Source organism: Ursus arctos, unplaced genomic scaffold, assembly GCF_023065955.2.
Source record: "Ursus arctos isolate Adak ecotype North America unplaced genomic scaffold, UrsArc2.0 scaffold_11, whole genome shotgun sequence".
In the NCBI taxonomy this organism is placed as follows: domain Eukaryota; kingdom Metazoa; phylum Chordata; class Mammalia; order Carnivora; family Ursidae; genus Ursus; species Ursus arctos.
Window position 1 is genome coordinate 62535240 of NW_026622775.1, and position 27277 is coordinate 62562516.

The 27277-nt window shown below is 45.0% G+C and overlaps 1 protein-coding gene across 1 annotated transcript in view; it reads right to left on the reverse strand.

The window, feature by feature from the left end:
• Positions 1-22339, reverse strand: part of CUNH8orf74 (chromosome unknown C8orf74 homolog) — a 36032-nt gene extending 13693 nt beyond the window's left edge. Inside the window, exons 1-2 of the mRNA XM_026519074.2 lie at positions 22292-22339; positions 20484-20676 (exon numbers count right to left, since the gene is read on the reverse strand). Coding sequence (XP_026374859.2) covers positions 20484-20676; positions 22292-22339 — 241 coding nt within the window. The remainder of the gene's footprint in view (positions 1-20483; positions 20677-22291) is intronic.
• Positions 22340-27277: the final 4938 nt, after the last annotated feature.

Consider the following 27277-nt stretch of genomic DNA (forward strand, 5'->3'; position numbering starts at 1 on the left):
CTATTGTGGACATTGCTGCTATGAACATTGGGGTGCATATGGCCCTTCTCTTCACTACGTCTGTATCTTTGGGGTAAACACCCAGTAGTGCAATGGCTGGATCATAGGGTAGCTCAATTTTTAACTTTTTAAGGGACCTCCACACTGTTTTCCAGAGTGGCTGTACCAACTTGCATTCCCACCAACAATGTAGGAGGGATCCCCTTTCTCCACATCCTCTCCAACAATTGTTGTTTCTTGCCTTGTCTATTTTTGCCATTCTAACTGGCGTAAGGTGGTATCTCAGTGTGGTTTTGATTTGAATTTCCTTGATGGCTAATGATTTTGAACATTTTTTCATGTGTCTGTTAGCCATTTGTATGTCTTAATTGGAAAAGTGTCTGTTCATATCTTCTGCCCATTTTTTGATTTGTTTATTTGTTTCTCGTGTATTGAGTTTGAGAAGTTCTTTGTAGATCTTGGATACCAGTCCTTTATCTGTAGTATCATTTGCAAATATCTTCTCCCATTCCGTGGGCTGCCTCTTAGTTTTTCTGACTGTTTCCTTGGCTGTGCAGAAACTTTTAATCTTCATGAAGTCCCATAAATTCATTTTATCTTTTGTTTCTCTTGCCTTTGGGGATGTGTCATGAAAAAGATTGCTTTGGCTGATGTCTTGGAGGTTGCTGCCTATGTTCTCCTCTAGAATTTTGATGGATTCCTGTCTCACATTGAGGTCTTTCATCCATTTGGAGTTTATTTTTGTGTATGGTGTGAGATAGTGGTCAAGTTTCATTCTTTTGCATGTAGCTGTCCAATTTTCCCAGCACCATTTATTGAAGAGACTGTCTTTTTCCCACTGGATGTTTTTTCCTGCTTTATCAAATATTAGTTGCCCAAAGAGCCGAGGGTCCATTTCTGGGCTCTCTATTCTGTTCCATTGGTCTATGTGTCTGTTTTTGTGCCAGTACCATGCTGTCTTTGTGATCACAGCTTTGTAGTACAGCTCGAAATCCGGTATTGTGATGCCCCCAGCTTTGTTTTTCCTTTTCAACAGTTCCTTGGAGATTCGGGGCCTTTTCTGTTTCCATACAAATTTAAGGACTATTTGTTCCAGTTCTTTGAAAAATGTCCTCGGTATTTTGATCGGGATAGCATTGAAAGTGTAGATTGCTCTGGGTAGCATGGACATTTTAACTATGTTAATTCTTCCAATCCATGAGCATGGAATATCTTTCCATCTTTTTATGTCTTCCTCAATGTCTTTCAAGAGTGATTTATAGTTTCTAGAATATAGGTCCTTTACGTCTCTGGTTAAGTTAATTCCAAGGTAACGTATGGTTTTTGGTGTTATTGTAAATGGGATGGATTCCCTAATTTCTTTTTCTTCGGTCTCGTTATTCGTGTATAGAAATGCAACTGATTTCTGAGCATTGATTTTGTATCCCGCCATGTTACTGAATTGCTCTATAACTTCTAATAGTTTGGGAGTGGCTTCTTTTGGGTTTTCCATATAGAGTATCATGTCATCTGCGAAGAGAGACATTTTGACTTCTTCTTTGCCGATTTGAATACCTTTGATCCCTTTTTGTCATCTGATTGCTGTTGCAAGGACTTCTAGTACTATGTTGAATAATAGTGGCGAGAGTGGGCATCCTTGTCGAGTTCCTGATCTTAAGGGAAAGGCTTCCAGCTTTTCCCCATTGAGAATAATATTTGCAGTAGGCTTTTCATAGATGGCTTTTATGAGATTGAGAAACGTACCTTCTATTCCTACACTCTGAAGGGTTTTAATCAGGAAAGGATGCTGTATTTTGTCAAATGCTTTTTCGGCATCGATTGAGAGGATCATATGGTTCCTGATTCTTTTCTTGTTGATATGATGTATCACGCTGATTGATTTGCGAATATTGAACCACGCTTGCATCCCAGGTATGAATCCCACTTGATCATGATGGATAATCCTTTTAATGTACTGTTGGATTCTATTAGCAAGTATCTTGTTGAGGATTTTGGCGTCCATATTCATTAGGGAGATTGTTCTGTAATTCTCCTTTTTGAGGGGGTCTTTGCCTGGTTTGGGGATCAAGGTAATATTGGCCTCATAGAATGAGTTTGGTAGCTTTCCTTCTGTTTCTATTTTTTGAAATAGCTTTAGGAGAATAGGTATTATTTCTTCTTTGAATGTTTGGTAGAATTCCCCAGGAAAACCGTCCGGGCCTGGAGTTTTGTTATTTGGAAGGTTGTTTATCACTGACTCAATTTCTTCATAATTAATTGGCCTGTTTAAAAAATCAATTTCTTCCGGTTTCAATCTTGGTAGTTTATAGGTTTCCAGGAAGGATTCCATCTCTTCCAGATTGCTTAGTTTATTGGCATATAGCTGTTGATAAAAATTTCTAATAATCCTTCCAATTTCAATGGTGTTCGTCGTGACCTCTCCTTTTTCATTCATAATTTTAATAATCTGGGTCCTTTCTCTTTTCTTTTGGATAAGTCTTGCCAGTGGTCTGTCAATTTTATTGATTCTCTCCAAGAACCAGCTTCTAGTCCTGTTGATCTGCTCTACTGTACTTCTGGTTTCTGCTTGATTGATTTCAGCTCTAATTTTGGTCAACTGCTTCCTCGTGCATGGATTAGGCCTGTCCCTCTGTTGCTGTTCCAGCTTCTTGAGGTGAGTATATAAAAAGTGCATTTTAGATTTTTCTATTCTTTTGAGTGAGGCTTGGATGGCTATATTTCCCCCTTAGGACTGCCTTTGCAGTATCCCATAGGTTTTGGACTGTTGTATATTCATTCTCATTGGTCTCCATAAATTGTTTAAATTGATTTTTGATTTCCTGGTTTATCAAGTCATTCCTGAGCAGGATGGTTCTTAGTCTCCAAGTGTTTGAGTTTCTTCCAAATTTTTCCTTGTGGTTGAGTTCCAATTTCAGAGCGTTGTGGTCTGAGAATATGCAGGGGATAATTTCAATCTTTTGGTATCGGTTGAGACCTGTTTTGTGTCCCAGAACATGGTCTATTCTTGAGAATGTTCCATGGGCATTAGAATAGAATGAGTATTCTTTGGTTCTGGGGTGTAGTGTTCTATATATATCTATGAGGTCCAACTCGTCGAGTATGGCATTCAAAGCCTTTGATTCTTTGCTTAGTTTTTGCCAGGGTGTTCTGTCTATTTCTGGTAGTGGAGTGTTGCGGTCCCCTCCTATTAATGTATTTTTATCTATATGTCTCTTTATTCTGGTTAAGAGTTGGCTTGTGTATCTTGCTGCTCCCCTGTTGGGGGCATATATATTTATAATTGTCATATCCACTTGTTGAATACTTCCTTTAAGAATAATATAGTGCCCTTCTGCGTCTCTAACTATAGTCTGTAGTTTAAAATCCAATTTATCTGATATGAGAATTGCTACCCCAGCTTTCTTTTGAGGTCCATTTGCGTGAAAGATGGTACTCCATCCCCTTACTCTCAGTCTGAATGCATCTTTGGGTTCAAAATGAATCTCTTGTAGACAGCAAATGGATGGGTCATTTCTTTTTATCCAATCTGCAACCCTGTGGCGTTATATGGGAGCATTTATGCCATTAACATTAAGACTGAGTACTGAGAGATATGATTTTAATGATGCCATGTTGCCAGTAAAGTCTTTGTTTGTATTGGCTGTGACTTTCTGTTCTGTATCACTCTTGGGGCCTTTTTACTTTTATAGAACCCCCCGTAATATCTCCTGTAGGGCTGGTTTCGTGGTTACGAAATTGGTTAGTGACTGGCGATTCTGAAATGTCTTTATTTCTCCATCAATTCTGAATGACAGCCTTGCTGGATAAAGGATCCTTGGCTGCATGTTTTTCTCTGAAAGAGCTTTAAATATGCTCCCCCAACCCTTTCTCTCATTCCAGGTCTGTGTAGACAGGTCTGACGTAATTCTGATGCCTTTGCCTTGGTACGTGAGAGATTTCTTTGCCCTGGCAGCTTTCAATACTGTATCCTTGGATCTAATATTTGCGAATTGCACTATGACGTGACGTGGCGTAGGTTTGTCGTGGTTGAGCTTGGGAGGGGTCCTCTCTGCCTCTTGGACACGAATGTTTGTTTCCCTCGCTAGATTAGGGAAGTTTTCAGCTACAATTTGTTCAAATATCTCTTCTAGACCTCTGTTTTTCTCCACCCCCTCGGGGATACCGATGATTCTAACATTGGATCGTTTCATTGAGTCAGTAATCTCCCGTAACCTACATTTGTGGGCTTGGATTTTTTTTAAGAGCAGCTTCTATTTTGGTTTTTTCCTCTATTAACCCATCCTCCAATTCACTAACCCGTTCCTCAGCTTTGGTGACCCTGGCCGTCAGAGCCTCTAGTTTTACCTGCATTTGGCTCATAGAATTTTTAATTTCTGTCAGATTCGCTCTCATTTCTGTCCTTAAGGATTCTATATTCTCAGTAACCTTTTCGTTAATAGTTTTTTCAATTCTACTCATCATTTTGACCATCGTTACTCTGAATTCCATTTCTGATACTTTGGTTACATCCATATCCATTATTTCTGTGGCAGAGGCCACAGACTCACTGTCTTTTCTTTGCTGGGGGGGGGGGCTTCTCCTTCTTGTCATTCTGATGAGGAGAGGTTGCGGGGTTGTCCAGAGCCCAAATTATTGACTGGGTCCCAGGCTGTGCCCCTTGTTTTATAGGGATCTTAGGGATGTGGGCTTCTTCTTTAAAGATTTTATTTATTTATTTATGTGGCAGCCAACCAGCGAGAGAGGGAACAGAAGCAGGGGAGTGGGAGAGGAAGAAGCAGGCTCCCAGCGGAGGAGCCCGATGAGGGACTCCTTTCCGGAATGCCGGGATCACGCCCTAAGCCGAAGACATGCGCTCAATGACTGAGCCACCCAGGCGCCCGGGTTGTGGGCTTCTTGATTTTTCAGCTTGCCTTCTGTGTTCTGGGGGAGGGGCCTGCCACGCTGATACTCAGGCAACCCTGTTTGGGTAGAGTCTCTGCGTCCCCTGCGAGGGGGGATGGGGATGGGCATGCTGTGAGCCGGTATTTCCAGGCTTTTGTTCTCTGGCGGCTTTCCCTGGCCTTTCTTCTGAGAGTCAGAGCAGCAACGGCCGAATTTCAGCCTCTGTCACAGAACAGAGGGATTGCGGCCCGTTCTCTAATGTTCTGGCCACTTTAACTCTGTTACTATTGGTGCTGCTCAACCCTGCAGCGTCCCGGGATGTGCGCCCCACACCCGGCGTCCCAGCCTTCACTTCCAGGGCCAGCGCGTCTCTATCCTTTGTGTTTCTAACGCTGCCAGCAGCCAGCCACCCTGCGTGCCGCGCGCTCCCGGAGCTCCCGGTCTCAGTCTGGATCCAGTGAGCACACCGGGATTCCGGTGTTCCGTGAGATGCCTGGTGGCGCGCGCTCCCGGCTCACGGTCTCAGTCCACTCTCTCGAGGGTGCCGGTCTGCGAGCCCGCCCGCTCCCCCGTGCAAGTGGCTACCGCTTCCCGGCGCCTGAATGCGGCGGCTCCCTCCCCCTTCCGTTTATCTTCCGATATCTGTGCACGGTTTCATGGCTCCCTGCTTCGTACCTCAATACTCAGTGCTGGAGATGTTCATTTGTAGAGATCCAGATGCATCTTCCTGCATCTCAGGCTGGTTCTGTGGTTGTTTAGGCTGGTCTGGTACCTATCCAGCTCGACTCGGGGGACCGGCTGAAAAAGGTGTCTCCTACTCCTCTGCCATCTTAACTCCTCCCTTCAGTATACCCTTAGTTTCTGATGTAGTGTTCCATGATTCATTATTTCCGTAGAATACCCAGTGCACCATGCAATATGTGCCCTCCTTAATACCCATCACCGGTCTATCCCAATCCCCCACCCCCTTCCCCTCTGAAGCCCTCAGTTTTTTTCCCAGAGTCCATAGTCTCTCATGGTTCATTCCCCTTTCTGTTTACCCTCCCTTCATTCTTCCCTTCCTTCTCCTACCCATCTTCCTATTTCTTATGTTCCGTAAGTGAGTGAAACCATATGATAATTGTCTTTCTCTGCTTGACTTATTTCACTTAGCATAATCTCCTCCAGTCCTGTCCATGTTGTGCAAATGTTAGGTAATTGTTCTTTCTGATGGCTGAGTAATATTCCATCGTATATATGGACCACAACTTTTTAATCCAGTCATCTGTTGAGGGGCGTCTTGGCTCCTTCCACAATTTAGCTATTGTGGACAATGCTGCTATGAACATTGGGGTGCATATGGCCCTTCTCTTCACTACGTCTGTATCTTTGGGTAAATACCCAGTAGTGCAACTGCCGGATCATAGGGTATCTCAATTTTTAACTTTTTAAGGGACCTCTACACTTACGAAAAAATGTTCAAAATCATTAGCCATCAGGGAAATTCAAATCAAAACCACCTTGAGATACCACCTTAAGCCAGTTAGAATGGCAAAAATGGACAAGGCAAGAAACAACAAATGTTGGAGAGGATGTGGAGAAAGGGGAACCCTCTTACACTATTGGTGGGAATGCAAGTTGGTACAGCCACTCAGAGAGACCCATTTTAATTCAGCAGCAGGAAGAACTTTCTAGAAGCAAGGGCTTTATTAATGGAGCAGTCTAGCCTTGAGGAGTGGAGGCTTTTGGCTGGCGAGAGGATTCTTAAATAATGTGTGTGTGATGGTGTTGGTGGGGCTTGAGTCAGGTGATCTCTTGGGTCCCTTTTTGATTCTAAGGAGTTATGGTGATTTCCACAGAGCTGACAGTCTTCCACAGCCACATCTAAGGGGCGGTGGGTGCCTCATGGCCAAGCTCTGCAGCTGTTGCAAGTTTAGTGAACGGAGTTCTGACTTTGGATCTTCATCATCATCCTTGTTGTCATCATCCTTGAGTTGAAAATGACTAAGTAATCCCACAGTCTCAGGGACATGGGACTGCGCTTAGACTAAAAATAGGCTATTTCATACCCGTGCCTTGTCCCCTCTGATACCGGGGGGCTCCGAGACTGACAAGCCTGTCCAGATGACTGGGAAGGACATGGGAAGTTAGAAGTAGAGCATGAGGTCACTCCAAAGGGTCAGAGGTCAGGTTTGAGGGCACCGGTACCACCCACCCACACACAGGTGACACATCTGGGCCAGAACACACTAACCAAAGGACACAGCTCCTCTTCTCAGCTGGGCCTGTGCCACCCACCACCTTGGATCCATCCTGCTGGGGGGCAGGATCCCAGGCACATGCTGTAACTCCAGGTGACCTAGTTAGGAGCCCCACCCCCAGGTGTTCCACACCTTGTTCTTCCAGGTGCTCAGCTCTTCCTGCATGCCAGCAGTCTCATTCCACTCACCATGGGGTGCTATCCCAGGTTTTATGCTTCTCAGACCCTCATATACCCCGTGTACAGATCCCTTTGGTCAAGGTGGAAGGTCAGATGGCAGGATGTGTTCTGCTGTCAAGCAGACCTGGGTTCAAATCCCAATTCCATCTATTGGAGGTGTGACCTGGGCCAAGTTACTTCAACTCTCTGGGCCTCAATTCTTTATCATTAAAATAATGTCTATGATGCAAGAGCACAGTGAGGATTATAGATGCTACATGCAAAAATGCCAGGATCATAGAGTCCTCACTCTTCCTCCCTCTGCAGGATATATGTCCCTTGGGGAAGGCTGAGGGAGGTTTCTATGGCACAGTCTTGATTTCTGGCCTACCTACAGTCTCACCTGGAGAGCTGTGACCTTAGTGTATAGGCTGAATTAAGTGTCCCCATAATTCATATGTTGAAGTCCTAACCCCCTGTGCCTCTAAATGGGACTGTATTTGGAAATAGAGTCTTTAAAGAGATAATTCAGGTTAAATGAGGTCATGTGGGTGGCCCTAATTCAATATGACTGGTGTCCTTAAGAAAAGAAGAGATTAGGACACACAGAAACACACAGAAAAGGCCATGTGAGGTGCACAGGGAGAAGATGGCCATCTATGAGCCAAGGAAGGAGGCCTAAGAAGAAATCAACTCTGCTGATACGTCAATCTTGACTTCCTGCCTCCAGAACTGGGAGACAATAAATGTCTGTTTTTGGAACTGCCCCGTCTGTGGTACTTTGTTGTAATGGCCCCAGCAGACTGATACCCTCACGGAAGTATCTCTGAAAGAGCAGTTGCCCATTTGTCCCAAGAAATGGCTTTCTCAAGATTTCAATCGATGGCCTTTGTGGAAGCTTCCACTCTCCAGCAACAAAGAAGTTGCCGCCAAAGGCCCCTCCTCAGGATCTAGTGGGAGAGGCATGGGGTTCCGGCTGCCCTGGAGAAGGATGCTGGAAAAGCTACTTTCCAAGATGAGTGAAGGTGCATTTTTTTCTCAGCTTGGGCTGGTCCTAAATCGTTGGAGGCTCCCTGATGTGGGGTAGGGTACTCAAGGGGCTGGTGGAGTAGACCCTGGGCATGGCCACGTGTGTTCTGGTAGGAAGAGCTTGTGCAGGGTAAGTTGGGAAAGTAATGCCTCCTGCCAGCCCCAGGTTGCTGGGGGCAGCTCGTGTGGCTGCTTTCAATCCTACGGCTGCCTAGATGACATTTCCTGGAGAATCAGGAGTGGCCATGGATGGAACTACAGATACGGTGCTATGACCCACTGGGCAGTCACCTGGCTACCTCATGCCTCCGCCAACTGGTCATCAAGGCCCACTTCCTCACAGCCCCAGGATATGGGGCCAAGTCAGAAGAAAAGAAGTTCTTCTAGCCCAGATGTGTAGGGAAAGCATCAGAGAGTGAAGGCTGAGGCAAGAGAGGCTATTCCCCTCCCACCCCTTACCCACTACAATGCACCAGTCCGAGATAGAATGCACAGGGCCTTCTGGGTACCCCAAATCTCTGCCACTCCCAGATGCAAAGTTGGAGACCTCAGGGTTCCCATATGCCCCAACACCTCTCTCCTCTCCTTTCCCAGAGATTCAACAAGGTGTGCAAAATCTGCCCACTTCCTACGATTTCTTTCCATCAGGACAGAGCTGGCAACTTATTGTTTCTCTGTGGTGTGCCTGGTGACTTCACTCCAGGCCCCATGGAGACAGCAGGATGGGATCTGCCCAGGGCTTCCTGCAGGCTGGCAGAGGAGGTGAGGTCGACAAGACTCTCTCCTTTGGCCTGGGGTTGAGACCAGAACATCCTGGTAAGCCATTTGCCAAGACAGAATCAGCTTGTGCTTTTGAATAAAGGGCAGCTCTTTCCCTCCTGGTACTAAGGCCCTATTGGGCCAGGAGATAAGCTGGGCTGGCAGCCATCCTGTCAAAGCACTGAATCACTGTTGTACAAACATGAGCCTCCTTAAATACTATATGCCAGCTTTGTTATCTAGTATGCAAACAGAGCTCAAACTTCCTTAGCTTCAGATGAACAACAACAACAACAACAACAACAACAACAACAAGAAATCCCTGGAGAAGCTCCCTTCCGAGAAGAGTGACAGTCCACTGTGGACATTAGCCGAAACAGAAGCTTGCATGTGAGCTGGCCAGCCTGGGAGACCCCATTGTCTGCATCCTGCACCCCACCACCTGTGATAAATGGAACGTGTACCCCAGAGCAGGGACAGGGTGGAATGTGGGATGGGAAGGGCTACAACTCTTTTGGGACCTGACCTGCTGTCTTGCCAGCTCTTCCTGCCCCTTGCTGCCTGGATCCACTAACAAGGGTAGTGAATAGACGCCTTCCCCCTCATGCTGTTGGGCAGTGGTGCTTCTTCCCAAGGGCAGGTCATGGATGTGGAGTGGCTCTATTAGGGGCCAGGCTTGAAGTTGTCTGGACCTCCATTCTCCTGGCCTGTGATTTGAATGCATCTGCAGTCCTGCCTGCAAGGTGAGGGGAAGACAAGAAATGATGCAGATGGTGAGCCCTCTGAGAGGCAGCCTGCAGCACCTTCTAATCCTGGACAGCCAGCACTTTCTGTCCATCCCATCTCCGCTCCGTGTGTGATGGGCACATGGGAGCTAACACCAGTTGAGCATTTACTATGAGCCTGTCACTGTGCTATACATTTTGCTGGCCCCGTCTCATTTAATTCTCCCAACTGCACTAGCAGCTGGAACTATTATGCCCCTGTTTTAGAGCCGAGGAAATGAAGGTGCGGAGAGGTATAGCAACATTTCCAAGTTTACACAGTAATAAGTGGTGGAGGTGGGATTTGAACCCAACTCTTCTGACTGCAGAGTTAAGTGCTAATCCCCCTGTTATGGTGCCTCTGACATCACCTGGACATTCAACCCTCAATGAGGTCACCCTGGAAGAGTCAGGCACCCTAACCTCCTCTCAGCATACAGGACATATCATCTCCAGGGACACCAAGAATCATTCATTCATTCATTCATTCATTCATTTTCTTAATGTAGCACCTACTCTGTGCCACACTGTGTTTGGCACAGGGGTACAGATAGAGTGAGAAAAGTGAAGTAGGCATAGACCCCTCTCCAGAAGATCCAGCCTCCTCAGGGTCTAGCCTTTCTTGCTGTCTAACCATGGCTCTTTGGGGAAGAGTTTAGATCTGAATAGAGAAGGAAGGAGGATACCTCCATGGATGCAGGGTTTGAGAAGGATGAATGAGGCAGCCACTGCTGGTTGGGTAGGGGGGAGGGATGCTTGCATGCATGTGGGTGCCCAGAGAGGATACAGCTGCAGAAATCCAGTTATGAAGTATTGAGAACCTTGGGAAGGTGTGGCCATGGCTGGGAGAGAGTGGGCTAAACTTGGGCCTGATGTGGGAAGGTTTGAGACTGGCAAAGTCTGGGGACCTGGAGGGTGAGGTGTTGGCATAAGGTGTGGGAGTGTGAGAAGGCCCTGGACTCTGAGATCAGCATGGGGGGCCTCTCAGAGGTGGTGGACATGAGTGGAGAGGGCCTCGGCAGGAGAAGGTTGAACAGAGAGAACATTTGGAAACACCCTCCAGCAGATGGGGCTGATGTGAGGTGCTCCTTTGTCCAGCTGGACACTGGCTCAGTTGGCCCCCAGTAGGTTAGATCCCAGGTTAGGAGGGGAATTTACCCAGAGCCGGTAGGCACAAGAAGGAGCAAAGGGTACATGGGCCAACTCCTTAGAGAATGTGTTCTAGACTTAGGTAGTGCGGCTCAAACAACACCAGGTGGGAGAGAAAGAGAAGATCAAGGTTGGGCTGGGAATTGGGAAGAATGGGAACAGAACTAAGTTAAGCAAAGACAGGGGTTTTGGGAATAAAGCCAAGAGGAACAAACCAGACACCTTCAATGAACAGTGCTGAAAGGCTGCTTCTTGCTGCAGGGGTTAAGATCTACATTTCTGGACAGACAGTGGAGCCCCTGGGAGTGCATGAAACCCTTGAGGAATGGGTATTATAATAATAATGGCCAACCAATTGCACATTCACAGGGCTTCCTATGTACCAGTCACTGTTCCAAGTGCTTTACCTACATGAACTCATCTAATCCTTGCAATGATCCCATAAAGTTGGTGCCATTCCTGTTCTCATCTTGTCCTTACAGTCATCTGAAGCACAGAGAGGTTAAGGGACACTCACAAGGTCACACAGCAAGGAAATAGCAGAACCAGGGCTCCAGGAATGTTGAGAACCAGTCCAGCCTGAGACTGGGTTTGACTGTAAAGTGAGGAGGAAAATCCCGGGAAGAAGGAGGCTTTAATTCCATTCCCTATATTCACAGTACTGATGAGCTTGTTCAGTGCTCTTGCAAGTGTCCCTGTACTGGATTTCTGAGAAGCAGTGTGGGCTTGGCTGTCATGGAGGTGCCATCTGGGCCAGGTTTCAGGAGCAACAGGCATCATCCTGAACAGCACCATGGGGGACCCAACGTGAGCAGGACCTAGCTCAGGAGGTCTGGTTCTAGTGTGGCTCTGTATCCATGGGTGCTCCCACCACACCCCATCATCTACTCCCTACAAACCACAGCCAGCCTGGTACTGCTCTCAAGAGTTGGCTCTCACAACAAGTCAGTTACCTGGGAGAGGAGCTGGAAACAGTCTTGTCTGCCTCTTTCTCGCCTCCCCAGTTCCCAAACAAGTCTGCCAGTTACCTTTAACTCCTGGGCCTGCCTCTGGCTGAAGTGCCAGCCCCTTTGCTCTCAGCCCATTGTCCTCCCCCACTTCCTGTGCTGCAGGGTCAGCTGCGTTAGTGCTGGCATCAGAGGAGAAAGGGCCTCAGATGGTCTCTGCTGCCCTTGGGAGGGAGCTGATGCTGCTTCTGTATGTGTGGAGGCAGATCTGTACTGGGTGCTGCGTCAACATGCATGCAGCCACATCTGATCAAGCCATCTCTGAACCACATCACTCTCTCACGTCTTGGGTCTTTGCCCCTATAGTCCCCTCTTAAGAATAACAGCTGGTGTGACTAACATAATATAATAAAAAAAATTAAAATAAAATAAAAAAAGAACAACAGCTGGCTTTCACTGAGTCTTTACTAGGTACCAAATGCCACATTATGGGCTTTATGTATGTAACATCATTTAATCCTTAAAACAATCCCAGGAAGTGGGTGTTCTTGCTTTTCCCATTTTCTAGATGTGTAACCAGAGGCTCAGAGGTACTGTGACTTGCCCAGGACCATACATCAAGTAAGGGACTGAAATAGGATTGGAATGTTCCCTTTGGGAGCTGAGCCTCCTGATGGATTCTGTCTTCAGTGAGTCAAATTTCAGGCGTGGGGGCCCACCCAAGAACTTGTGCATATTCAGTGTTTGTACCAACCATGTTTCTCAAATTTGGGGATGATTTGAAGGTAAGAGGAAGAACGCATAAGCTGAAGAGCCCAGGATCAAGATTTAAAAGATGTCAGGAGGAAGGAAAGATAGCCAACACTGACAAGATGGAATCAGTGGGGATAATTGTAAAGTCTTGCATGTGCAATCAAAATTCCCATTGCACAAGGGGAGGATGGGGAAAAATGGTTCCCATGTGAGACTGTCTGCCCAATATAAACCAATGTGACTTTGATGTTGATAAAGTAAATGTACCCATAGGCTATATAAACAGGAACATCATTACCAGGACAGAGGAGATGATAAAATACCTAATCACAATTCACTGATCAAATTGCAGGCTGTTTTGTGATTGAATTTGGATGCGTATTTTCAGAACAATATTGACAAACACAAATATGACCAGAGAAGGGCAGAAAGAAAGAGGACAGTGGTGGGAGGTAGGGGGAAAGGGTCTATGGAAATGATGCCATATTAAGAATGACAAAAGTAACTGTGGACGTCCAGTCTAAATGTAAAAACATGGTAGTCAGATTATATAAAGCTAATGAAATATCTGCAGGGCCTGCATTCTGGTTCTAGAGGACAGACTTTGAGCATTTGAATGAAAGGTGCAGAAGGAAGATGTAGCTAGATAGGAACATCTAAATAACAGGAGTGGTTGTACAAAGGAATGAATTGCCTCAAAAGGAGGGAGCACCCTGTTGCTTGGAGGGTGTCGGCAGAGCCTGGAAGAAACTTGTTGGCTGGTTGAGGGGGCTCCCTGCAGTAGAGAGAATTAAGTTTCCAGATCACCAGTGTCCTTCCAACTGCAAGGTTTTAGAAGTTCACAAGGCAGAGCCAGTCTGCGCTGGCAAGTTATGCGATAACCAGAAATGCTGAAAGCTCCAGCGTGATCTAATCTGCATCACCATTGACTGTTTTTCGTGGACTCAGCCTGTGGAAGGCTCTGATGGAAACTTGAAAGAGCCCGAGTTCCCACCTGCTTGGGGCTGACATTCTTCTTCCTGCTCGTCAGTGTTTGTTCTGGCTTTGAGCCACTGCAGGGCTCAGCCAACGGGGGTGAACTCTGGTACCTGTGCATTGCTGTGAGCAGCAGGGAGGAGAACCAGAGGGATGCCAGGAAGGCCCCAGGGGTGAGGATTGAGTGGGTTCTGGGGTGGGATGAAGTTTCCTGAGGCTCTCTGAAGCCAGCCCAGGAGCAAAGCCATGTCTGACTCAAGCCTACAGACTGGGATCACTGGTTTGGAGGAGAGAAGTGAAAGGAAGGGCACACGAGCAGTGCAAGAAATAAAAAGAGGCTGATCCATGTTCACAGAAGATGTGTGATTCAGTGCCAGCCACGAAATGGCTCGAAACACAGGAGTGATGGGATTTTATTTGTGTCTGAACAAAATCACCGTGCTGTTCAGTGAGAGGATGCAGTACAAGATTTGAAAGCAGTGGGCTGGTTAAGAGGTGGAGGTGGGTTAGAAAGTGGTGGACAAGGAGCTGGTGAAAAGTGGTGAGATTAGGGAGGGACATGGAGGTACTGCTGCTTGGACTGCTGGGTGAGCTCTGGGCATGTAAGGGATGGGGATATAACGTACAGGGGACAGGGCATTGTGTGTCCGATTTGCTTGGCAGCTTTTGGAGACCTTCGGCAGAAGTCCAGAGGAGGAGCTCAAATATGCCATAAGTTAAAATATTATACTTAAAAAATTTTCAGAATAAAAAAATACAGAAAAGTTTCAAAAAGAGAACGTAATCAAGGCAGTGTGGTATTGGCAAAAGAAACAACAAATAGATGAATGGGATAGACACAAGAGAGGGCCCAGAACAGACCCACAGAAATACAGGCAACTGATATTTAACAGAGGAGCAAAGGCAATACATTGGAGACAAGATAACCTTTTCAACAAATGGTGCTGGAACAACTTGACATCTACATGGAAAAAAATGGAATCTAGATACAGACCTCACATCCTTTACAATAATTAACTCAAAATGGATCATAGGTCTAAGCCTAAAATACAATACTATTAAACCTCTAGAAGATAACATATAAAAAAACCTAGGTGACCTTGGGTTTAGTGATGACTATTTTTTTTATTTATTTATTTATTTATTTATTTATTTATTTATTTATTATATTATATTATATTATATTATATTATGTTAGTCACCATACAGTACATCCCTAGTTTTTGATGTAAAGTTCCATGATTCATTACTTGCGTATAACACCCAGTGTACCATGCAATACGTGCCCTCCTTAATACCCATCACCAGTCTACCCCATTCTCCCAACCCCCTCCCCTCTGAGGTCCTCAGTTTGTTTCTCAGAGTCCATAGTCTCTCATGGTTCATTCCCTCTTCTGTTTACTCCCCCTTTCTTCTTCCCTTTCTTTTCCTACCGATCTTCCTACTTCTTATGTTTCATAAATGAGTGAAACCGTATGATAATTGTCTTTCTCTGCTTGACTTATTTCGCTTAGCATTATCTCCTTTAGTCCCATCCACGTTGCAGCAAATGTTGAGAAATTGTTCTTTCTGATGGCTGAGTAATATTCCATTGTATATATGGACCACATCTTCTTAATCTAGTCATCTGTTGAAGGGCATCTTGGCTCCATCCACAATTTAGCTATTGTGGACAATGCTGCTATGAACATTGGGGTGCATAAGGCCCTTCTCTTCACTACGTCTGTATCTTTGGGGTAAATACCCAGTAGTGCAATTGCTGGATCATAGGGTAGCTCAATTTTTAACTTTTTAAGGGACCTCCACACTGTTTTCCAGAGTGGCTGCACCAATTTGCATTCCCACCAACAATGTAAGAGGGATCCCCTTTCTCCACGTCCTCTCCAACAATTGTTTTTTCCTGCCTTTGGTGATGACTTTTTTAGATACAACACAAAGACATGGTCCATGAAAGGAAAACTGGTAATTTGGACTTCTTTAAAATTTAAAATTTCTGCAAAAGACGTTGTTAAGAAAATGAGAAGACAAGCCACAGACTGGGAGAAAATATTTGCAAAAGACACACCCGATAAAGGACTGTTATCAAGGACGTTTAAAATTCAACAAAAAGAAAACACCCTGCTTGAAAAATGGGTAAAAACCTAAAAAGACACCTCACCACATATATATCCATATATGCATGGCAAATAAGCATATGAAAAGGCAATACGCACCTTATGTCTTCAGGAAAAAGCAAGCTACCACTACACGGGTATTAGAATGGCTAAAATCCAGAAAACTGACACCACCAAACGCTAGTGAGGATATGGAGCAATAGGAACTTTCATTCATTGCTGGTGGGAATGCAAAATGGTGTGGTTACTTTGGAAGACAGTTTGGCAGTCTCCAACAACACTAAACATATTCCTACCTTACAATCAAACAATCTCATTTCTTGTTATTTACCCAAAGGAGTTGAAAACTTATGTCCACATAAACCTGCACGCAGATATTTGTTGCAGCTTTAAATGGCCAAAATGGGGGCGCCTGGGTGGCTCAGTCATTAAGCGTCTGCCTTTGGCTCAGGGCGAGATCCTGGCGTTCTGGGATCAAGCCCCACATCAGGCTCCTCTGCTGGGAGCCTGCTTCTTCCTCTCCCACTCCCCCTGCTTGTGTTCCCTCTCTCGCTGGCTGTCTCTCTCTCTGTCAAATAAATAAATAAAATCTTTAAAATAAAAAAAAAATAAATGGCCCAAATGTGTAAGCCACCAAGATGTCCTTTGGTAGATGAATGGATACATAAACTGTGGTGCATCCAGACAATGGAATATTATTCAATCCTAAAAATAAATGAACTATCAAACTATGTAAAGACATGAAGGAAACTTAAATGTATGCTACTAAGTGAAAGAAGCCAATATGAAAAGACTGTATGATTTTAACCATATGACATTCTGGAAAAGGCAGAAGTATGGAGATGATAAAAAGCAGTGGTTGCCGGGGTTGGTGGAGAAGGAAGAATGAATAGATGGATCACAGAGGATTGCTAGGACAGTGAAACTATTCTGTGTGATACTTTAACAGTGGACACATGTCATTATACATTTATTGAAATCCATAAAATGCACAAAACCAAGAATGAACCCTAACATAAACTATGAACTTCGGGTGATAATGATGTGTCAAGGTAGATTCATCAGTTGTAACAAATGTCCCACTCTGATGGGGGGTGTTGATAGTGGGGGAGGCTGTGCATGTGTGGTACAGAGTTTCTGTGGGAAATCTCTGTACCTTCTGCTCTACTTCACTGTGAGCCCAAAGCTATGTTAAGAAATAGTCTACCAAAAAAAATAACATAACTGAAGCCATAAAACTCCTACAAGAAAACAGGAGGAAACCTCCTTGACATGGGTCATGACCATGATTTTTTGGATATAACATCTTAAGTATAAGAAACAAAAGCAAAAATAAACAAGTGGGACTACCTCAGAGTAAAAAGCTTCTGCACAGCAAAAGTAATTATCAAGAAAGTGAAAAGGCATCTTATGAAATAAGTGAAAATATTTGCAGAGCACATACCTCATAAGGTGTTAATATAAGGCACTCATACAACTCAATAGCAAACGCCCAACTAATCTAATCAAAATGGGCCATGGACAAAATAAGTATTTTCCCAGAGAACATATTAAAATGCCCAATAAGTCCATGAAAACAGGCGCAATATCACTCATCACCACGGAAATGCAAATCAAAACCCCAATGAGATATCTCCTCACACACGTTAGAATGGCTAGTATCATGCGTCTGTTAGCCCTTTGTATGTCTTCATTGGAAAAGTGTGTGTTCACGTCTTCTGCCCACTTTTTGATTTGTTTATTTGTTTCTTGTGTACTGAATTTGAGAAGTTCTTTGTAGATCTTGGATACCAGTCTTTTATCTGTAGTGTCATTTGCAGATATCTTCTCCCATTCTGTGGGCTGCCTCTTAGTTTTTTTGACTGTTTCCTTGGCTGTGCAGAAGATTTTTATCTTGATGAAGTCCCACAAGTTCATTTTTTCCTTTGTTTCTCTTAACTTTGGAGATGTGTCATGAAAAAAGTTGCTGTGGCCGATGTCAAAGAGGTTGCAGCCTATGTTCTCCTCTAGGATTTTGATGGATTCCTGTCTCACATCGAGGTCTTTCATCCATTTGGAGTTTATCATATGGTTTCACTCATTTATGGAACATAAGAAGTAGGAAGATCGGTAGGAGAAGAAAGGGAAGAAGAAAGGGGGTTAAACAGAAGGGGGAAGGAACCATGAGAGACTATGGACTCTGGGAAACAAACTGAGGGCTTCGGGGAGGGGGATGGGATAGGCTGGTGATGGGTATTAAGGAGGGCACGTATTGCATGGTGCACTGGGTGTTATACGCAAGTAATAAATCATGGAACTTTAAATAAATAAATAAATAAATGTAGAAAAAGAAAGGTGAAGGCAATAAGTTGAGGAATAGCAATTAGCAGATAATAGGGTTTTAGAGAGAATGTATAGGATTTAATTTGCTTTGCAGAACAAAATCACTGTTTAGACAGAGAAGAATGGGGAAGTTTTGAAAACTAACAAATAAAGAACCAAATTTAAAAAAAAAAGAATGGCTAGTATCAAAAAGACAAGAAATTAAAGTTGGCGAGGAAGTGAAGAAGAGGGAACCCTCACGCACTGTTGGTGGGAATGCAAACTGGTGGAGCCACTGTGGAAAACAGTGTAGAGGTTCCTCAAAAAATTAAAAATAGAACCACCATACGATCCAGCGATTCCACTTCTGGGCATATATGCAAAGGAAGTGAAATCACTATCTTGAAGAGATATCTCTACCCACATGTTCGCTCCGGCATTATTCACTGCAGCCAAGTCATATAAACAACATATGGTCCATCAGTGGATGAATGGATAAAGAAAATACGATATTTTTCAGCCGTAAAAATATTACTCAGCCATAAAAAAGAAGGAAACTCTACCATTTGCAACAGCATGGATAAACCGTAAGGGTATCAAGACAAATACTGTATGATCTCATATGTGGAATTAAAAAAAAACAAAACAAAACAACTCATGGAGATGAAACAGACTGGTGGTTGCCAGAGGTGGGTGGGCAAAATGGATGAAGGTGTTTAAATAGTACACACTTCCAGTTATGAGATAAATAAGTCCTGGGAGTTAATCAGCATGGTGACTGTAGTTAACACAACTGTGTCACATATTTGAAAGTTGGTAAGAGAATAGATCTTAAAAGTTTTCACCACAAGAAAAAAATTGTAACCACGTGAGGTGATGGATGTTAACTCAAATTACTTTGGTAATCATTTTGCAATATGTACATATATCACATCATTATGTTGCACACCTTATACAATGTTAAATGTCAATTATATCAATAAAACTGGAAAAACATACTACAAAGTAATTTTTCCCAAACTACTTAAAGAATAAGCAGCCCACAAAATGCCCCATCATCAGATTGCTTTCATGTATGTTACCTAACACAGGGCATTCATAACCACAACCATCAGAATCGGGAGATAACCCTTGACACACCACTATTGCTTAATCTCCAGACCTCATTCGAGTCTTCCCAGTTGACCCTTATATACATCCTTCATAGCACAAAGGACTGAAACTGAGGCCACATGTCACGTTTAGTGGCCACATCTCAGTGTCTTTCAGTTTAAAACAGCTCCTCTGTCTTACCTTAGCTCTCAGGACCTTAATGTTTTTGAAGATCACAGGTGAGGGACATTGTTTAGTGCCACTAAGTTAATGCTTTCTTGTGATTAGATCAGGTTCTGAGTCTTTGCTAGAACCATCACTGAAGGATGCTGGGTTCTCCTTTTGCATTCTACCAGGTGGAATATGATTCTCAATGTGTACTTTTAGTGATGACGGTGACTTGGATCATTTGATGAAGGAGGTGTCTGCCGGGCTCCCTTGCATAGAAGTATCCTTTTCCCCTTTGTGATCAGTAAGAATGTTGTGGGGAGGAAGTATGTAAATATCCCATTTCTCAACAAGCTTTCACCTACTGGTTTTAGCACTTATTGATGATTCTTGGCTGAGTGCTACTATGATGGTGGCCAAAGAGGGGCTGTTCCAGATATTTGCTTAATGAATAAATCTGTGTGCTATGGAGTCACAGGGAAAGAGGCTCTCCCTCTTCTCATGAAGCCAGGGCAGGGGTGGGAGAGATGTTCCCTCTATAAACTCACTTGACTTCTTTTACCCCATCTCTGCCAGCAAGCTGATGCCTGTAAAGGATTCCTCCAAGACATACAGCAAACTAAAACCTGATATGTGAAACAATTTGCAGTCTTTCAGGAATGCAATGGGGAGTCAGTGAAGGGTTTTAAACAGAGGAGTCACATGTTTATGTTAAGTAAAAACAAAATGAAACAAAAAAAAATTATGAATCTTGGCCCCTACTCCCTTCCCTAAAATAAAATCTGACTCCATTCTGAGCCTACTCTCAGCCAGCTGCCCCAGAGGTATTGATCTGATAATGAGAGTCATACTAAATTGCAAATAACTGACCAAGAGACAAACACCCTAACTGCTGTGTGAACAGCGCGGAGTAGTGCAAAATTTTCAGCAAGGGAGATGAGTAAAAAGACCCAGGAAGGACATTCAGTTTGTTTCACTTTCCGGAAACCTAGACAGGAACCTTGTTTACGAGCATGTGAAGATGCTAAATGTTGGAGAAAGAAAAGAATCTTTCAGCTCCTCAGAGGGTTCCTGAGGCTATGGACCACAGACGGGTCCTGTGCCCCCCATTCCCCAGCAAGCCTCGCTGACTGCTGCTCCAGATGCCCCATACCTTTGGTTTCCTTGAGCAGCTCTTCTGTGAACTTGACCACCTTGGCCACTTCCACCCATGGGAAGCCTTTGCCTACGGCAAAGATGATGCTTTCGTAGAGGGTATCCAGCAGAATGCTTCGGCGGGAGTCTCTCACTTCATCAAACTCCTCCCAGTTCAGCAGTCTCCGTAGGTGCTCCCTACCTTTTGGTTTCTGCAGGACATGATATGAGGGATGGAGGGTGAGACTGAGGAATCAAGATGCCATTCTCACTGTGCAAACCACTACTGGGGTCTTCACAGGGCTCCCCATCGTCCTAAAGAGTGACCAGGAACATGGGTATGCCTGGGCAGAATTATGCTTTCATTTCTGGACAGCTTTCCCTCCCTTTTCTAGGAATGTGCTTTTCTTTCTAGCACTGCTCCTTCCTCTGAGAGTTCTCATGCTAGTCACTGCAGCTTCCAGGTTTATATGCCTCCAGCAGGCTTCAAGCCCTGACTTATGGTCCCTCTTTTCTCTTTCCTAAAACAAAATTTGACTTCCCTCTGAGTCTATTCTCAACTAGCTGCCCCAGGGGTATTGATCTGATAATGAAATTCATGCTGAAGTGTAAATGACTGCAAAGAGGCTTGGTGAGGCTATGCTTTAGGGGAAGAAATATGTCTGACTTGGTGAAAATTCAAGCACTTTAGCAGACCAGCAGGGGGAAGCTTGATCAGAGTCCTGTTAAGAACCGAATTCACCTGAGAGTCTGGACCTTCCAGAAAGGTTCTTATAGAATGTCAACAGATATAGGAGAAGCAAGTGCCTTTTAAGGAGGGGGTAAGACAAGGTGTGGCATGAAGTGGAGACCCACTGAAAATGGGAGTGTTGCTTCTCTGGGGTGAGGGGAAACTCTGGCTGGGGGAACCCTGTAGGGGAACTGACAGCAGAATTGCTGCCAGGTCCAGAGCCCTTCCTCATCCCCCAGAGACTCCTCTCTCACCACCTGACCCAGTCAGCCCTTGCCTGCAGCACTCACAGATCCCCAGGTTGGTGTCTGAGGGGACAGCTGGCTGGGAGATCTAGAACAGCTGGTGAAAGCCCATGCCCCATCCCACCGAGAAAGCCTTTGCCTGGTGTCTGCCCATCAGCTCATGGCTGCAGGTCAGAAGCTGATCTGTGCATATAGTCACATGGGGTCCTCTTGCCTGGGCTCTATAGCAGTGCCGTGACACCCCTCTGTGGACAGCCCTGCTCTGGAAGGTGCTTGCAGAGAGCTCCAGGCCCTGCTGTTGGGTCCCCATGACTCCACAGCCCCCCTCCCCTTGCTCATGCCTTTCTGCCTCAGAATTGGTTCTAAGAAATCAACAAAATCTGCCTCCTCCCTGCATTAAAGCAACAACCCCTTACCCACCTCCACCCCACCCCACAACCGCAAACACACAACCACACATATTTGGGCATACAAGCGCAAAGTGCTCACAGGGCCCTGAGGCTCTGAGGTGAGAGGTGGCATTTCATGGTGACCAGCCCCAAGGGCCTCCCTGACCCTCCTCAGAGTAGAGTAAAGTAGTGTCTTTGTGCTCGTCTCCTACTTTGCTCCAGGCAGGCTCTGTCCCTGTAGGCTGGGAAAACAACCTCCAAGCTCCAAAGGCTGCTAAGCCTCTGGCCTGGTATTCCAGCTGGCACACATCAATTGGGGGACTCACAGGTGGTGTGTTGGGAAAGGAGTCATATCCAAGGTGTCTGTCTGAGGACGTACCATCGAGGCACCACTTCTCACACACACATCTCACCATTCCACCAATCTGAGCAACTCCTTTTAAAAGCTGTCTTTTCTCTTCACCTGAAATTGGAAGACTTTTTTTACTCCCTGGGGTGTTAAGAGTGCCATGGCCCCTGCATCCAGTTGCTAGGAGACCTAGCCAGGACTGACTCAGAGTTTCTGGAACCCTGGGGGTGAGTGTGCCAGCTTTGTGAGGTCATGACGACCTGCTTCAAGGTGGCTTTTTCCTGGCTTCTTCCTCCTGGCCCCTCTTTCCCATCTGGGCTCTGGGTCTCATCCCCTCACACCTGCTTTGATTCCTTTCCTACAATGTCCAATCTCTCCTTCACAGGAGGTGAGCTTTTTCACGCTCTCTTGTGAACACTCACTGATGTCCCCCATCTTACATCTCCTTTAACCCAAGCCCCACTTCTCTCCTTTCTTTCATGGTCAAGGATTTGTCTCCATGAAAACACTGGCCTCCAGTTGCTGTCTTCATGTCCTCATGGACTTTTCTCCCACCAAGATCTGGTTTCAGATTCATTCTTCTTCACTGGCCAGTAGCAACTATGACTCCCTATTTCCGGCATCTCACTTCGCTTCAGGGTGCAGAAAACAGTTCTGTGGGGGGTGTCTTCTCACTTGGTGCCCAAGCACCCACATGCCGAGATGAGTAGGGATCAAGTCTCTTCTTTTGGTGTTGGTAGCTGAGCTGTCTGATCATGGGGCTGCCTCCACTGGTACCTTCCCAGGCCTCCTTTTTGGTTTGGGCCTGGCAAGGGAGTTTATGGCCAGAAGTGAGAGCTTCCAGGTTATAGCTCTTCCCTTCATGGGAGAAAAAGTAAGAGCTCCCAAGCTTCCAGCATCCGCCACTTCAACCATTCAAAGGCATTATTCATGTTAGACCCATGACTCCATCAAGCTGGTTCCGTGGCCCACCTTTGTTACCCTCATGGACATATTACTTCAGGACTCTTGGTACCTTTCCTGCCATGAGGAAGAAATTGGTTAGGGTCACTTACTTCCACTCCTGCAAATTACTAGGGACAAAAGGATGGGGAGTGGGTGCCTTTCCTTCCCATGAGGTCCTTGGGCTCCTCATGCCAACTTACCTATTCTCTTTTTAGCAAACCTCACACTCTGCTTAATGTCATGGAGGGTGTCCCTTTGCAATGTGTGGTTGCTTCATCATGGTTCCCTTTCTATCCTCATCATCCTCAGCTGATGCTTCTTGGCTTCATTTCATTTCATTTCATTTCATTTCATTTCATTTATTTCATTTCATTTCATTTCATATTTCATTTCATTGTATTTTATTTCTTTTTTGGTTTTATTTAAATTCAAGTTAGTTGGGGCGCCTGGGTGGCACAACGGTTAAGCGTCTGCCTTTGGCTCAGGGCGTGATCCCGGCGTTCTGGGATCGAGCCCCACATCAGGCTCCTCCGCTATGAGCCTGCTTCTTCCTCTCCCACTCCCCCTGCTTGTGTTCCCTCTCTCGCTGGCTGTCTCTATCTCTGTCGAATAAATAAATAAAATCTTAAAAATAAATAAATAAATAAATAAATTCAAGTTAGTTAACATATACTGTAGTATTAATTTCAGGGGTAGAATTTAGGGATTCATCAATTGCATATAACACCCAGTGCTCATTACATCAAGTGACCTCCTTAATGCCTATCAACCAGTTATCCCATCCCCCCCACCCTCCATAAGCTGCTTTCTCCTGAATGATCTCTCTTTCCACCCTTCCCCTCTCTGCCTTCTCTGAAAACTTCTCTCCCTCTATTTGCTCCTTACATGTTGGTGCTGTCCATTGCTCTATGTTTACCCATTTATCCTTCTAAGCCACACAATTTTTTTAAAAATTCGAGTATGGTAGCACTTAACACAAGATCTACCCTCAATACATTTTTTTAAAAGATTTATTTATTTATGTGACAGAGAGACAGCCAGCAAGAGAGGGAACACAGCAGGGGAGTGGGAGAGGAAGAAGCAGTCTCCCAGCGGAGGAGCCCGATGTGGGACTCGATGGGATCACGCCCTGAGCTGAAGGCAGACGCTTAACGACTGCGCTACCCAGGCGCCCCTACCTTCAATACATTTTTAAGTGCACAACATAGTCTTGTTAACTACAGGCATTCTGTTGTATGGCAGGTCTCTAGAACTTATCCACCTTGTGTAACTGAAACATTATGTCGGTGGATGAGCAACCCTCCATGCTCCTCTCCTTCTAGCCCCCAGCAGCCACCGTTCTACGTGCCGACTTTATAAGCGTGACTACTTTAGCTATCTCATATAAGCAGAATCGTATGGGGATTTGCCCTCTTGTGACTGGCTTCTTTCACTCAGCATAATGTCCTCAACGTTCACAGGTCATGTATTCTTGAGGGATTTTTTTTTTCTAGTTGCATGACTTTAATGTCCATCCATAGCAAATGACTTCCAAATTTGTGCAATGGATGTGTCCACTCTCTTCTATCCCCAGCTTGGGGTGTGCTGATGTGCTGTCTCCTCCCAGAAAAGGATGACTGGGGAGCTCACCTACTTGTTAGGTTTGAGGTACTCAAGGGGTTTCAGGGCTTCTGTGGAGCATGTTGCTGGGGGGAATCCTGATGCAATGGTTTGAAGGGGTGAGTCCCCAAGCTTAGGCCTACTCAGTGGGAGCTGTCCCTGAGTGTAGTTCTGGGGTAAATCCTGAAGGCCAGCCACTGTGCCTCGACAATCTGATGCTCTTCCTTGACTTCTCTCCCAAGTGGCATTGGGCTGGGGCTCGATACCCCAGACCCAGAGCCCCATCTCATCTCCTTTCCCATCCCTCTCAATTTTCTCCTTATGATCACAACTGTCTTTGTTACATCAGAAACTCAAATGGGCTTAGACCAAATGAGATTTTACTGTTGCACATAACTAAAATGTCATGGGGTATGTTTAAGGGGAAGCTAGATCAAGGTGTGAAAATTTCTATTCAATCTCAGGATCTTCCTTGAGATTTTCCTTTACCACCCCTTTCCTAAAATGTACTTTTCACTCCCCTCACCCGGCTAATTCTCATGGATTTTGCAAAACCCAGCCTGCACATTAGCTTTTCTGGAAAGTCTTCCAGATCCTTCTTCCCCAGGCTTGTTAGGTGTCCCTCCATTTGTTCAAGCTGGCAATATTGTGGGGCATTCCTGACTGCTCCTCCCCCTGTTCCTTCCCAGACACTCCAAGATTTACCAACTTTATCTCCTAAATATTTATTGAGTTCCTTCTCTTCTCTTCATCCCCATTGCTACTTACCAAGTAGAGCCCCCATCAATTCTTGCCCCCACTCCCTTCACCCATTCTCCATACTGTCGCCTGAGTAAACAAACAATTCTGATTATGAGCTGGAAACTGGCAAGGGGGAACTTGCTAGGGTGATCATAATGTCCTGAATCTTGTTTTAGGGGTTGGTTACTCTGGCATATATCTTCACTTAAGATCTCTGAATTCTATCTTATGTAAATTACATCTTCCCCTTTCTCTACACATGCAAATACACGCACACATAAAATTGGATTATGTCAGTTTCTTGCTTCACAACTTTTAATGGCTGCTCATAGAGCAAGCCCCAAAGGCTTCATGGGGCTTGAAAGGCCCTATAATGATCTGGATCCTTTTTCCTTGTCCAGCCCATCCTGACGGCTCTGCCCACTGCCACTTTTTCAGTCCTCCTCTGTGCTCCCTCCAGAACTTTGTACACTCTATCTTCTCTCCTAGAACACTCTCTCCTCCCTCACTCTGCATCCATTATTCTTATACCTCATGTCTCAGCTAATCATTGCTTGCCCAGGGAAACCTTTCCTGAGCACCTATGACATGGTCTTGCAGTACTAAATGCATCACCAGCAGCACTTTGCTTATCATAATTGTTCACGTTGATTAACCATTTTGATGTTTTAATGCCTGTTTCCCTCTAGACTGTAAGGCATGATGGCATTTCATTTTTTCTTAAAGATTTTATTTACTTGACAGAAAGAGCAAGCGAGAGCACAAGTAGGGGGAGCAGCAGGGGGAGAGGGAGAGACAGGCTCCCCATTGAGAAGAGAGTCCATTGCGGGGCTCAATCCCAGGACTCTGGGATCCTGACCTGAGACGAAGGCAGTGCTTAACCAACTGGCCATCCAGGTGCCTCCGCATTTCATTTTATTGATGATGATTTTACTCCCTGCTCTCCAAGCTGTAGTAGGCACAGCTGCTTGTTGAGTGGGTGTGACTATCTTTATCATAACGACAGGATATTTCACCTGTTTATTGAGGGCTTCCCCCTCTAGCCTGCTTTTCCCATGAAGACATGGACAATGTCTTCCTCTTTGGGGCCCCACTGCCCTGTGTAGGGCCTGGATGATGGCTGGCAGTAAGTGTTCGCAAGATGAATAACTGCAAACATCATGAGGTGATATTGAGGAGGAAAACAAGTTATGGACCTACCTTTGCACTTGACTCATTTTGGCCACACCCAATGTTCTTTAGTAAAACATGGACTTTCTCAGATCTCCCCTGAGATCCATACAAAAGCAACAGAGTCCAGCACTCTTAAACTCAATGGTGTTTGAGGTACCTTTTCCTATTTAACGTTTGTAGAATGAATACATATATGTCAACTCACCTATCTTAAAGGTCTGTTTGGTCCTAAGAATGATTTCATATACTTATCAAGCAAAGCTAAAGAGTGTTTTCAGTTAGTAAATAGAGCTACATTTCAGGAGCTTTAACTATCTCTTTTAATCCTTGCAATAATTCCATAGAATAGATATAATAATGATCATTCTCATTTGGCATATGAGGAAACTGAAGCTTAGAGAGATTAAACACCTTGTACAAGATCTCACAAAACTAGTGGAACCCTGACCTTAACACTCGGTCATACTAATGGCTATTGCAGGATTCAAGGGTTTTCTAGATCAGATCTGGACATTTGGGTTCACGGACTCCAGTTAATGTTCAAGTAGAGTTTACATAACTTCTCACTTCAGGCTACAATAAACACCATAATCTAGAGATTTCAACTACCTTTGAATGATTCAGGGCAGATCTGACCATTAT